The sequence below is a fragment of the Mastigoproctus giganteus genome, chromosome 13 (assembly GCF_048544385.1).
Source record: "Mastigoproctus giganteus isolate SK-2022 chromosome 13, ASM4854438v1, whole genome shotgun sequence".
Classification (NCBI taxonomy): domain Eukaryota; kingdom Metazoa; phylum Arthropoda; class Arachnida; order Uropygi; family Thelyphonidae; genus Mastigoproctus; species Mastigoproctus giganteus.
Window position 1 is genome coordinate 163,056,834 of NC_143587.1, and position 14,907 is coordinate 163,071,740.

Below are 14,907 nucleotides of genomic sequence, written 5' to 3' on the forward strand. Positions count from 1 at the left end.
CTTAAAATTACATACTTCAGAAGTTCGAACCAATAGTAGGAAGTTTTACTCTCCTCCCCCCAACCCTTATTCTATCCATGATTCTAGGATATCATTTGCATTTGAGGATACCTTAAAATAAAGTTGAAAAATCTCAGCTTAAAAGAAATGCCAGAGTAAACTGATCCAATGAGAACTTTTTCCAGCAAGATGAATATACAAAATATAACTTATAATTTATATTCGTAAAATATTTAAGTAAACACGAACCTTAGCATTAATAATCCTTGGAAATAAGGAACTGCATCCAATGTGGCGCCCAAGACCTCGTCTTGATTAATAGATGAGGAACTTTAAAAACGTTGCTGTAAGCTATTTGGAAATCATTTGGGCACACCATGAAATTTATTTCGGATGTACAAATATTTGCATAATAATCCTTGTAAAAGCCGAAACAAATTCTACCTAGTTATGATGGAATGACAAAATAGGGGAGAAAGTAACTGAAACAGAGAGACTGTCGGCTGATGTTGAATGACAGTGATGGAGACCCGGGAAATGAGGACGTAGCGGGATTGTTGGAAGCAGCTGCATCCAAATCCTCGCATCACTGGAGCTGACACGCGAGGAAAGTTAATCGGCCTGCGAAACTGCCAGTCAGGCGTAAGGAGCGTGGCTGGTGGAGACGCTACGATGCGCACGGAGACGCGCCAGCAAGTCTTGAAAACAGTGTTGGAAGGATAAAGAGACTGACACTCACCACATCGGACTTTGTAATCCACGCATATTTTACGGGCAAGCAAGGGCTTTGAAGGAAGCTCGCATTCTCCTTCTCCGAGAGATAAATTCGCAGAAGACCGTCCGAATAGCGCCTGTGAACAGTTAGAAAGTTTCAGGTTATTAGGGACCTCGACTCCATAATTTAGTTTCATTCTACGCGGATGCTTAAAACAAGAAATATTTCTCTGATGCCCAACACCGCTCTCTTTTTCTAATAGCCTGATATTGGCTAAAAGAGATTTATTATTTTCACGGGAGAGTTCATCGAATAGCGACCTTTCTCTCCTTAAGAGATTCCACCAGAACTATATTAATGGGCAGCTATTCAAAACCCGATGAAAGCTCGATTTTCCATCTAAAATTTAAAATCTGAATTCTTTGGATTCTAATGAACAGAGCACTTATACTCAAATTTCGTGTGGAAATTTAACATCGATTTGTTTTCGTGACAATACTTTTTGTAATGTTCTAGAAGTATAACCCAAAATAATATTTTAGATTGCCGAAACCCAATATGGAACAATAAATATTCCAATCAATGTTGTTATGTGAAGGTTAGACGTTGACTGATTATTTGTAAGGTTTTAGGCGCATCAACAACTTAGGTCATATTGGGCCGTATATATTGTCTATGAATTGCGTGTGCTTTTTGCTCGATTTGCTTTTTGCTGGATGAAAAACCCGAGTTTTCCGGGTTTTTCATCCAGCCACCCTCTTCTGAGACTGACTAATTCAGCCAAGTTGCGAAAAGGGCCCATAAAAATATTCTGTAAGCATAATCTGTTATCCTTTTTCCAAAGCTAGATTTTCTGTTTGTAACTCTGCAAATAGGAATTTTCTTCAGTGAACTTCTTGAGTTAAAGAAAGTCGCAGTATAAATCAATAAGAAACTGCTACATTGAAGACTTTGTCTTATAATGTGCAGTTATTATCCAAGGATCTGAAAGAATTGGTTACGAATCTTATGTCAGTATTATATTGACAGTTTCAACTAAAAGATCAGAGGTCCCTTCCTGTTCCTATATTAATGAGTAAATGGCCAAATGCATGGATTGAAGGTTGAGAAAATGAACGAAGATACTTGTTGGCATCAGACTTGAATTTCTGTATACTGTAATTTTCACGAAATACATGCGAAGGAAAGTTCCAGAAAACAAAGTTGATGTGTTAAGCAAGGAATTTAAAAAAGTCGGTTCTGTGAGGTGGACATTGAGTGGATGCTGAATTGTTGAGGCATGTGTTCGGACTGGTTTGGAAGAAAGTGGGAGAACTACAGATGCCAATTCACAAGAATTGCGTCCATGGAAGTATCTATAGAAAGGCACACAGCAGAAACAGAACGTCTATGATACACAGAGTGGGGGGGGATTTTATAAGAGACATGTCATTAAATATCCTGTCTGCCCTCTTTCGAATGGAGTATAGAATATAGGGAGCTTTTGGGAACGCCGTTCCAAGTGTGGGAACAATATTCAATCATAGAGGTGCATTTCAGAGTGAATAGCTGTTTAGAATACGGCATAAGCACATCACAATATTTGTGAAGTCAGGGTAATCCTTAATAGAGATACGAGATCTTGTCTATAAATCTGAGAGTGGACTATGACAGGACTGAGTTCTAAAAACAGGACCGAGACAGAGATATGGGGTCCATAGAGAATATGACCCCCAAATCAGTGAGGCAGGCCTGCCCCACCAGAGCGGAAAGAGGGGCGGCGGGGAGGAGACCAGAGGTAACCCCCCCCCTCCCGCCCGGGGAGTGGAGGCCAAAGGCCACGCAAGTGAGCGTGACTAGGAATGCCTAATGCCTTGCATTCAAGAGAAAACAAAAAAACTTTCCGAAAATGGAAAAGGTTTCAATACTCAGCTGACTACCCGATGTACAAGAAAGAGCGGGCAACCTTCCTTAAATACAAAAGAAAAGCAATCCGGCAGCTGGTACTCAACAGAATAAATCACTCCAAATGTATTGCATCCAAATGCAACAAAGTTTTCCATACGGAAGAAAAGGGTATCTTTGACTTTCAACGAAGAGCCATCAGACCCAAACACCCGAAAACTGGTCGATTTCCTCATACACTCCAGGCAGCCCCTTTCAACTATATCTCTAACAAAGCAACACCTCATAAATACCATCAGTAGACTTCCCAATAAAACTACAATTCGTCCTGACGGTTTTCCTCTATTCATGCTTAAAGTGTGCAGTGCCTTCATTGTGGAGCCCTTTCTGTCAATCTTTAATCAGATATTAAATACCGGATCAATCCCGACAATGTGGAATCACTACAGGGTACAACCCATACCCAAAAGAAGAAACCCTAAGGAACCTAAGGACTTCAGACCGATCTCAGTGGGCTGCGCTCTATTAAAAGTGTTTGAGAAAACTATCTTATCAGCACTGATCGATCGAACAATGCTTCTCTCATAGACCCAAATATCTGCATACTGTGATCCCCAAAAGATCTACATATACAAACTTACTAGACACCCTGTTTAAAATTCAAACTGCTCTCAATAGTAAATCTCAGCTGGACGTCATCTTCCTTGATATTTCAGCTGCTGATGATAAGCTCTCAATTCCGCATTAGCAACAATAGCGCATTAGCAACTATCGCTATAATGCGCCAAAAAAGGTGCGAGAGGGGTCCTTCCTTTTCTGTAGAACATGCAGTGGACGGACATAGCGTCGTATAAAATTCTACCCTCGCGATTTTCTTTCTCGCGTTCAGTAAGAAACGAACTCTTCTCGACGGTTTGACTGTCATTGCTAATGCTTCTGTTGTTCGCTCGCACGAAGCCCACACCCCCTTCTGACTTTCGATAATCTGCAGCCGACTATCTCCCAGAAACATGGATGCACGGTGCTGTGAGCACGTTCTGTTAGAACGGCCTCCGTCTAACAAGTTGGCGACAAGATCCCTTGTCTGTTGCCTCCTTACGCGGTTCCAAGTTACCACTTAGGGAGAAATAAAAGCTCGCGAGAAGCGTCGTTATCTACTTCCAACTAACTACTAAAGAAGGGAGTGTTGTGTCGCAGTGTTTGCAAAATTCAACTAAGATGTAGATTGTTCTGAGCAGGATCCTGCGTCGCAGACTTCAGATAAAGCGAAATTAACCACGCATTTCGTTCGCCAAACCTAATTCGTTTAAATCGCTAAATTCGAGAAGTCAAGTTGTTCTGGTGTCCGTATTCATTGAGTTTAGGCAAACGAAGTAAACATTATTACTGACTGAAATCGATTTCAGCAATGGGCTTAGCGGGTAACATAAATGAATGAGAGGACCTTTGAGGAGAGCGGCTCCTTTAAAAGGGTATTTCTCTTTTCCTAAATTTAAGCATTTCTGTTGTGTTTTCGCTGCTCATCGAGCGGATGGACACATTCCGGTTGTAAATCCAATTCCCACAGTTGCTCTCGGTAGAGTCACTCATTGGCTTTGGTGTCCAGTAGCGTATTGTGCAATGAAATTCTGCACCCTCTTCGTTGATCTCAATCAGCTTCTTCATTGTCAGGGTTGCGATCTCTCGCAACCCTTTGGGGCCCTACAAAGTAATGAACATCCAGTTGTTTAGAACTTACCTCTTTAGAGGCAAGTACTTCTGATTTTGTAATGGCAGCCCTGATAATTTTGCCCTGAAGTAGCCAATGTAAGAGTGCGATCAGCACACGCATTTGAGCTGAGTCTCGTTAGTTTGAACCAGTGGCAACTACGCACGATTAATTCTTTCCAAGCGAGTAGCTTCTAAACAATTTTAATTACTACAACTCCAAGAAACTCCTGAACAAACGTCGACAAAACTGATCGCTTATTCTGCTAGAATATTAACTTACAATTATGGATGATCAGACCGCAATGGTGCTGGTGTTATAAATCTTGCGCAATCAGCTAGATTCTTTTCTTTATTCGTTAGACGTATGTCATATATAATGTAGATTCAAAGGTCCTAAAAAGCGACAAAAATAAAAGAAAGCTTTTGTCTCCACCGTTCATTGAACTGATGACTCTGCGTCCAACCTTCAGTTACTCCAACAAGACGAAACAGAATAACCCTTATTTGCAGAAGCTGCTTCAATTCCCTACTAATATAAGCGCGGGCAAAATGACATTTTCCCTTTTGTTGACTATCCCAGCTTGCGATCGACGAATTTCGTTCGTTTGGAGGAAAGCGCTCATGCATTCCTACCTGCACGTGCGCGTAGGCGCACTAGAGAGACAGATCGTTCAAATAGCGGAAACCAAAATGTTTGTTATCAGGGTCATCCAACTTGCCACCACTCTCAGAGCGAAGAACCTTCCCCCCCCCTACCATTAGCGATTAGTGTCGCCATCTGATGTGTATTTGCAGAATTTTTAAATGGTTTTTCATGTTATATCTCTTTTTATATTCTCTTGTTCTTAAAGCTCACTTTTGAATTTTGGAATGCCACCTCGATAAAAAAGGACAAAATTTGCGAAATGTTTAACAAGGCAATAAATAATAATAGATCCATATTGCGAATAAGTCTATATGCTTCAAATCTTACTGTCCAAGGTCCATCAATGATAGTCTCTAAAGTCCATCAATGATGGTCTCTAATGTCCACCAATGTCTTTTCCTGCAAATCTCCTTCGTAATCACGAAGGACATTTGCAGGAAAAGACATTGATGACCCACCGACAAAATGAATAAGCAACCCTTGAAAAGTTCTAGTATGGAATTCATCTACTTCCAAGCCAGTTTGCAGAAAATTTCAGGGTATATCGTGAAATATTTATTTATTTGCTCTGGGGGAAAGGGAGCACGATATGAACACATAAAAACCTCCGCGCTGCACGCGGCCCAGATTATCGTAAATTTGAACGAGCGATCTCTACGACCGGACGTCGGATCGTAGAATTTTCTCAAGAACGTTGTCCAGAGTTTACTTATTGAGAAAGTAGGAGATGCATCGTACACCGACTACCAAACAGTACCTCTGAGGGATCATTTAAGCCAGCGCTGCAATTGCATCGAATCCCCAGTTGAAAAGATGGTCATTGTTGATTTCAAGTTCCGGCACATTCGTGATTAAGAGTGGATGTCCGAATTTTTGGACCAACATTTGCATGCGTTGGATAAACTTTTGCTGTACATAAAGCACACAAACGTCAAAATATAGACAATACGCAAAATAAATTATATTCTTTGATGCCCAAATACTTTCTGGTAACTCTGGAACCAAAAATCGGCCTCTCCATTGCAGTGGATTCTTCTGTTGACGAGTCTACGGGTGTACCTTTTTTTTTTCTTGTTTTCAGAAAAGGGAAAAAAAAATCTTTCTTCATCAACCCAACCGGAGAGCCACGCGCCGCGATTTCCTCACTCCCCCCCCCCGAATTCGCCCCTTATAAATTGGTCATCTCCGTTCCTTCTTGCCACAACTATGAAGAGACTAAATGTTGCTTTTATCACTAGCGAATCACTGGATGCATTCCCAGGCAGCACGGGTTTGTAACCATGGCAATAACACCAAAACAGCTCGCTCATGGAAGGGTCTCTCTCTCATCCTATGTATATATATATATGGGATGGGGTACAGGAAAAAAATCTCAGTACGCAAACATAATTCACAGAGAACCGAGTCGCTTGGAGAATCACTGGTTCCGGAGAAACACATCCATCGCTACATTTCTACGGCAGCATCCGCATTGGCACCGCTCTGGGAGGGAGTTCTGACAGCAATTGAGCTGGAGATATCGGAATTTGATTGAAAGGGAAAACTGGGAGGAGTGTCGGAGCACAGAGTATCGGACACACACGAGTATTCCTAGGGCCGGAAGTTCTTATAATGCGCGTGCTGGTTTATGTGGATCAAAAGTGCCGTCGAGTTGCCTGCCTCCCCTTATCTTCCAGTTTAGAACCTTCATTTCTGTACAGTTGAATAAAACAGAATTTTATCCTTAAGAATATCTGCAACGCGTCTTTCATCTAGCTCTTCAAATCCTTTACGTTTTTCTTCTTCGATTACACTGCACGGAATCCCTACCTCCAACAAAAACTGTTGCTCAAAGAATCCGAAGGGTTTATTGTATGCTCTTAATCCCCTCAAAATATTTATTAATACTTAAGTTTTTGATAGTTAATGGGAGTAAAGTTTATGATACTATTAACCGTACGAAATCTGCCCTCTTTGAAAATTCAATATTCATGGCGGTTTGGGATGGATTTTTTGTTTTGTTCAGAGGATTTATACAATTAATGTTAAACATAACATAAAATTATAATTTTACTTCGATTCTATTGGTACTGACCAAAATTCCCTAAGATCGATGCTAAATTTTCCTCGCAATTAAACATTTTGGTTATTTTCCTGCATGGCACAGTATCCAAAAACATCGTTGTGATTGCAACTATGTGGTAACGATAAGTCAAAACCATCGATCCAAAGAACTTTTAGTGTTCATCTATATTATCCACAGTTCACTTGGATTATTTAGTGTCTTTTTGATTGCGCGAAAAAGTTGTAGGGGCAACGAAGTCCTCAGGGCTGTTTCGCAGAGCTCTTGCCCGATATAAAAGTTGAAATCTTGTTAACCAGTACCATTGCTGAATTTTAAAGATAACTTTATCCATTAATTATCATCTTATTAAATTATATTACAATTCTTAAAGCATTGATTCCACGTAATACGAACTCTGAGAGAAAAGAATAAAATAAAAGGCTAAAGATTGAAGTGCAAGAGATCCGTCTTCGTAATTACAAATACTAGAGTTGTTGGAAAGACAGACTTCAGGCGTATTCCTCTTCTCCCTCGATAGAAAGAAGCGTAATTGAAGAAAAGCAGCGTAAAATCATGCGAATCGGTATATAAACAACTCTCACAACGATCTGAATTCGAATTCAATTATGGCATTTGACCTTTAGGAGTGCAATCATTTAATGACGCTTGTTTTCAACCTTGGAGCATTTGCGAGGATGCGTTTACTCGACATGAAAATTCGTTCGGATTAGGGAACACCCCTCCCCCCTCCCCTTTCTTAAATAAGGCAAACAGACGTTCGTTAATAAGAGAAGGATTGCCAGGTTGGAGTGTGTGTACCAAGATATCGTGGCACGGTTTCTTTTATGCGGAAAGCGAAGTTCTTTTGCGTTTTCAGATGTTTTTATGCCCAACGGGATAAAATCGAATAAATTACTAAAATAATGAGTGCGATGTAAGGCAAAGCTGCTTTGCACATTCACCGCTGAAGGCAGTTACTTCAATTCTGGAAGCTTATCGTGTGCCTACGGTGGAAATGACACGTAACAGGGATGCCAATGACTCACGCGTATCCATGGCAACGAGAACGAGTCTTTACTCCGATTCCTTATCAGTGCTTCTTTTATCAGAGCTTTTTTTCTCTCTCTCTCTCCATTCCTTCTCCGTTTCTCTCTTTCCAATCTGCCCCCCCTCCTCCCCTTTCTGCTTCCCATTCAATTAAGTATAGCGTTTTTGAAGAGTGCCAGCGAAGCGCACGTGGTTAGCACATCATCGCAACAGCAGCGGCTAGAAACAGCACCCGGGAGTGGCGGGATCAGATTGGATGCTGCCACAGTGGCCCCGACGATGTTGGGGATGCCCTCGCGATCGTTCCTTGGAGAGCCGTAGGCCATCTCTAAGAGGGATATCGAGATGAGAATGGATGCCGAGCGGAGATGGGGAGGCTGTTAAATGTTTCTCTCGCAGCACGAGACAGAAACTGTAAAACTTCGGATGACTGCGAAGAAGCCCGCCAAATGGCACGTTCCCAGCTATTATTGATCCGCTCATTTTTTGCTCTCTTTGAGAGGGGGGGAGGGGGGAATAGGTATCCGTTTCTTCTTTGGTCATTTTTTGTTGCACCATCCTAAATCATGACCCAGGTGCATCAAGGAAATGGCAAGTTTCACCTAGCGCTTTCTCGAGATATTTAATAACCTCAAGATGTGATCCGAGATACGTACTTCGAGAACTATTCTTCTCCCTCTAGTTATTTTTAAGATGTTTGCGCTGATATGTGAATGCAACAGGTGCAATATAAGCGCAAGAATATTCTCACTGTAGCAAATAGTCCATTGCACTCGTAACAGCAGAGTATATCCGTGGCACCGATATTAAATCACACGAAACATGATATCAGAAAGAGGGAGAAAATTCTGTAGGAATTTATGGTATTTACAGTATTTTAGGATCTCACGAATGTACCTTGCAATGCGCAATTGGAGAGATTTCATTTTCTATTGCTAAAATACCTGCGAGTCATAAGTTCAATGAATATTTCAATTAACTTTGAAAATTGCCAAATTAGAATTTGGAGAAGCGTTGGACAACTCAGACCACGCATCATCAGCGTATCGTGTCCGTAACTTGCGCGTTCTGTAGCCAATTTATTTTATATGCGGGATGAAAATAAAAAATAGGAAAAATCCCTGGAAAAAATAGGAAAAATCCTGGAAAAGTAAACGCCACTGTTTGACGAAGCCAACTGAGTTAACTCTTTCGTTCATCCACAGAATTCGAAGCCAACCTTTCTCAGTTTAATTCTCTCTGGTTGAAATCATCGGTTTGACCACTTCCAGTTTTCGCATCCAGTCTGGAATACACATTCGGTCACATTTTTAAATTGGAAGCTTAGCAATCCATGATTACAAAATTTTTTATTAGGTAAAGACAGAGTCTTAGTAATTTAACTAATCTTGAGGAATACCATTTAAAAATTCGTTATAATGTATTGCTGAAATCTTGGATAAGTCATGAGCTCATTTATAAAGAATAACCAATCTATCCTCATTTCAATTTAAAGCAAATTTAAACCGAAAGCAAGTTTTCTAATGGCAGCCATCCTTTTTCAATTTGAATTAGTCCCCTTATGTGTATAGTCAGAACTAAACGAAGGAGTCACGATGGAGTTTAATCAATCCATTGAAAGCCTTAAAACACTTCAATTAGATCTCATTGATGCCTTATCTCTAGACACTTGAATTTGCAGAACTGAAATCTTTGATGCCAATCTTATTTTCTCTTCTTCACTCTTTCCAGCAGACCCAGGCCTGTATATAATACGCAGATGTTGTCTAACCATTGCTTTATAGAGAGAAATAATTATCTCTATATCCCGGCTGACAAAATCCTGTATATCATTGACAATCCCATAAATCCTAAGCATCTGCACTGCTCCGAGAACTTCATATCTGATTGCACAATTATCTGCCAGATCTTTTTCATTTTCTTCTAACCTGAGTGTAGTATCACACAGTTGATACGTGAATCTGTTATCACTGCTATCCATGTGCAGTACCTTACACAGGTCAATGTTAAACTCCAACTGACGCTTCTCAGCCCACCTTCCTAATTTGTCTGGACCTTGTTGCAGTGGCTACGTTGATTACTATGATTAACTACCCTGCCAACCTCTGTATCATCTGCAAAATTAGGCATCAAGCCTCTTATACCTTCATCAACATCAGTCACCAGCACCGAACCCCGAGGAACTCCGATAATAATAAGGTTAGTCCAAGAAAAGCATTGGCCATTGTAACCACTCTCAATCTTCTCCCACTCAACCATCTTTATCCATAGCAGTAACTTGCCCGTAATTCCTGACTCCATTATTTTTCATAGAACAGAAATAAAAATTAAAAGTCATGCAGTTACATTTCGCTCTATGATTCCTCCTTCCTCCCCTTTGTGAATAGCGGAGACATCTTCAAACTGTAGACTCTTCCCATCAAAGGAGGTGTCTACAGGTTGCTAAACTTCTGGGTTTCATCTTCTCAAATGCAATATTTGCATTTGAGAAGTTTACTTCGAGCAACGTATAGTGGAACATTGGAAAAAGTTGCTTGCAAAGGTGGCCGAGGAGGGCAGTTTGGCGAAATTCATGGAAAAATTGGACAGGCAATTTTTGACGATGGGAATAATGTGGGGTTCTTTTCGGATGGAGATGCATTTTTCAAGAAGTTGTCGGTGTGGCGCGGTGGTTCTATCTGCTTATAAAAATAACATCGGTCGAAGTAGAAGCTCGAATGACAGGCAATAAGTGATCCACGCCACGGTGGATTATTTCCTTAACTCCAAGATCACAAGTAAGATAAAGCCAAGTATAAACTTGTGACATTATCATGACTGGAACACGGCTTTATATCGATTGCTTATGTCAGGTAGTTCTATCGTCTTTTTCCAACGCATCCCATTGCCTCAAACGCTTCCTGCTTGTCGATAATTTCTTCTCGCCACAGCGGAAATTTCAGAAAACAGTCCGCCAAGCGACACCAAAGTTATGAGGCCGAGAGTTATGAGTGAGATGGATGAAACCGCAGACTCTTCGCACCCTCTTTAATTACTACCAATTATTCCTGTTTCGGCAGCCAATTTTGCCAGCTACTAAATCAGCGAACCGGGCTATTTCCCGGATGTATTTGCGCTGTCATTTCTACGGGACTGCGTTCAGAACTTTCAGTAATTGTCCCGTAATTGTGGTCCGTAAAATTAATGAGTTCCTTCGGAGTAACTCGATTGTTGTATAACATAGGGGAGGCCGTTGCTTCTTTGACGCGTTATTAGCGCGAGGTGGGAGAAATTGAGATAAGAAGGCGTAAAATTTTTGCAGAAGATGAACGAACTTTACAAAGTCGATTTTCTTTTTAGAGGACGAGGAGTTTGACAATAAGGCGATCAGGACAAACTTTTTGAAAGTTTCCAGAAACTTTCTAATGATGATACATTATTTGGTTTCTTCTGGAAGTCAGTGAAATTGATGGACTGAAGCCAAAGGACTTTGGATCCAATGTGTTTTATTGTGTCAATGGTTGCATCGACGTACTCTACTTCGCTTGTAAAGCTGATGCGGTGCACTGTAATCTGACCCGAAGCAATATTGCCATCCATTTTAGAAGCCTTTACAGAAACATTCAGTCCAGGAAATCTGTTTCAAGCACACCCACATTGAGGTTGAACTTAATTATCATCCTGATAAACATCAGTTGCTTGCGCAACTGATAAATTATCAGGATATTAATTGGGAGCTCACTCCAGAGAAGTAAAAAAAAACCATGGAGGAGGATCAACAATGGTTTGGGTATCAATAATATTCTTTAGGTCCTCTCATCACCCTGAAAGGGCGAATTAATGCCGCTGATTACCTTGATATTCTGAGTGATCCAGTTCATCCCACGATTCAAATATTTTCCCCACAAACGATGCCACGTTTCAGGAGCCTTTACAGAAACATGGTCCAATAAAAACAGCCAGATTGCTTAGCCATGAACTAAGGCTAATCATCTCCCATGGCCTGCACAGTCACCACACTAAAACGCCACTGAGGACATATTTGGAGAGGAGAGTGAGAAGCAGATTTCCTCTAGCTTCATTCAAGGACTTTGAAACGTTTCTCCATGAAGAATGGACCAATATTCCTCTTAAATAGTTCAAAATGTATTTGAATCTATTCCATGTGCAATAGAAGCTGTTTTAAAAGCAAACGGTGGCCCCTAAACATAGTACCGCATACATGTAAATCTTATTACAGGTATTTTCCATTATTTCGTCAACCCCCTGTACACTAACAGAAGAACACAACCAGTTCTATCACATTAAAAACAATAGATGTCGGCAATAATATGACATTACGCTTGACATCGCCCGTCCAATTTGCAATATTTCAGGAAATAAACAGTGACGGCAGTCAATAAGATGAGCATCGATCTGTGGTCCATGCGAGTACTTTGAGTTTAAAACTCATTGCTGAGGAAACCACTTTCGCACGAATAAGTTGATTCAAAACGTGCACGAATTCATTGTAGAGTTGCTTTCCACAGGAGACGCTTTTTCTTTTCTAGTAGTCTTCTGTATCAACAGTAATTCTATTTAATATGTTTTCTATTACGCTGAACTTTCACTCGTGCCAGTTTCAATAAAGATTTAAAATAAAATTCGTCGTTAGTCGAATCACAAAAAGTTGGCAAAAACAAGTTATATCTTCCAGATGTTGAGAGCAGACATTCTTGTCGAGCTCTGCAACTATACCACGTAATTGTTTTTTTTTTTTTTTTTTTATGGAGCATGAGCGACTAAGACTATGATGTACCAAGTCCAACACGTAATTGGTGAACCCTTGTTCTATAATGCTGGATAACAAAGCTTCTACTGTATATGAAATACCAGAAGTGAGTTTAAAGTTATGAAAGTCCAGTTGAGTTATGCAAAAAATTATTTTTCTTGCCCATCTAGTTATAGAAGAGGACCGATCCATCCTGCTATTTCCGACTTCATAACTAACACGATATGGCAAGATACTCGTAGTTTCCCCACTGCGCAAGAAGGCTGTCTCCAGAAGGATAATACTATGTCAGAGGAGCCAAAAATTCATCTCCTCACTTCTCTAACCCATTGCTGTATCTCCAGCATCCAAGTGAAAGGAACAAAAGCTTAATTTCCACTGTTGAGCACCACCTCAATCCTGCATTCTCATCAGCTTCGCCTCCTGGCAGAACACAATCTCTAAGGATGGCCGATTATTAACTCAATTACTTGAGACAGAGAAGGTCATTACTTGTTTCTGCCCTCGTCGTAGGCGTTCTGTAATTGGCGGGATTATTAACTACACGTTGTGATCCTGGAACACATTCGCACACAAGAGCAGGCACCCGCCTGAAATGTTGGAACTTAGTTTTCATCAATGGTTGCTACGAGAAGAGAACCGTTGTGAGCCTGTCATCTTCAGCCCACGTGTTGCTGTCGACAAGGCAACGGTAACTAAGGTAACGGCCGCTCAGCCTCTTTCGCGACAAATGAGCCTCAGACAATCCACAACTACGAGGCATTTGTTTGGTTCGCGTTTCTTTTCTGTCTTTCCGAATTGTCTTTTATTTGGTTCTTCGCCGACATTCAGAAAGTCTTTCAGTTGGATTTCGCTAAATGAAAAAAAAAAAAAAGAAGATCCAGCACACTTAGTCATATTACAGTTACAAGTTGAATTCGTGTTATTTTCTCTTTCCAACTGTCTCACTGTTTCAATTCCCTCTCGTTTCCAGGTAAACGGACGGGATCTATCCAAGGCCACTCACGAGGAAGCAATAGAAGCATTTCGCTCAGCCAAAGACCCGATTGTTGTGGAAGTCCTAAGGAAATCATCGAAGCCTCAAGTTCCTCCTCCTCCACCAAGTATGATGACCGAAAGCCCCCTGTCATCCCCTGAATCTCCGACCTACTGCGACAGTTCCACGCAAACAGAATGGACTGGAGGATGGGAGTCTCCGCCAATGGGTCTGTTTCCCTTCAGCCAGACAAGGTAAGTGCGTTTAAAAGTACTTTTCAATTCAAACGTGTCTGGAATTTCTTTTTTTTCTGTACTCAATCGCATGCATTAGCAGTGGCAAATGATTCAAGAAAGCAAGCTTAAAAAAAAAAAAGCAACTTCCCATTTCATCCCCTCCAATAGTTTTTCCCTTCCTTGAATTTATTTACGTCATCTATTTATTCACACAACAGATGGAAGTTTGTTCCAGCAATAACCACCCGCTGGCTAAAAAAGCAAACTTCAGCACCCTCTATTCTGCAATCATCCTTCCTTTACAGTATAATGGTTCTGCCACATTACCAAAAAGATGGAATGAAAATGCTGGCTAGCCAAATAAATTTCGATGATGGGTATCTTTCGTACTCAGAATTTCATTAAAGAGGGTCCAAATTAATGAAGTTCGATATGCAGTATTTCACGCTAGTCACAATGCTTTCAATGGGCGAAGGCAACGTGTTGGGAGTGATAGTAGTGACATGGAAAGTGACGCTACCCTTCAGGTGGATGAGAGTAGATACTGTTTAAGTACTCCCTCAGCCAGAAATCAAGGGGGGGGGGGATATCGGGCGAAAATATCCGTGGGGGAATTTCTTAGTTTAGCATCGACTGATCATTTTGTCACCGGCGAAATGCCTCCAGAACAAGTCTTGCACAGATCGAGCAACGAGCTCCATGTTATATAAACACTCTAGATTTCAGCCAACCCCATTGCCGGAGCACAGAATGGCAAAGGTTTTCGGCATGTTCCGAAACGTTTACTCTACAGTGGAGCAAATAACAGACCTTGGCCTTCCAGGCTGAATCCCAGAAGAATGGTCCAAATCAAGAAATAAGTGGTGAAACCAGTCACTTCCAGAGAGTATAGTAGAACT

At 41.0% G+C, this 14,907-nt stretch overlaps 1 protein-coding gene across 1 annotated transcript in view; it reads left to right on the top strand.

Annotated features, from left to right (window-relative positions):
* LOC150076567 (E3 ubiquitin-protein ligase PDZRN3-like) overlaps positions 1-14,907 on the top strand; it is a 61,030-nt gene that overhangs the window by 12,678 nt on the left and 33,445 nt on the right. Inside the window, exon 2 of the mRNA XM_090387384.1 lies at positions 13,770-14,026. Within this exon, the coding sequence (XP_090243510.1) occupies positions 13,902-14,026 (125 nt within the window). The 5' untranslated portion in view covers positions 13,770-13,901. The remainder of the gene's footprint in view (positions 1-13,769; positions 14,027-14,907) is intronic.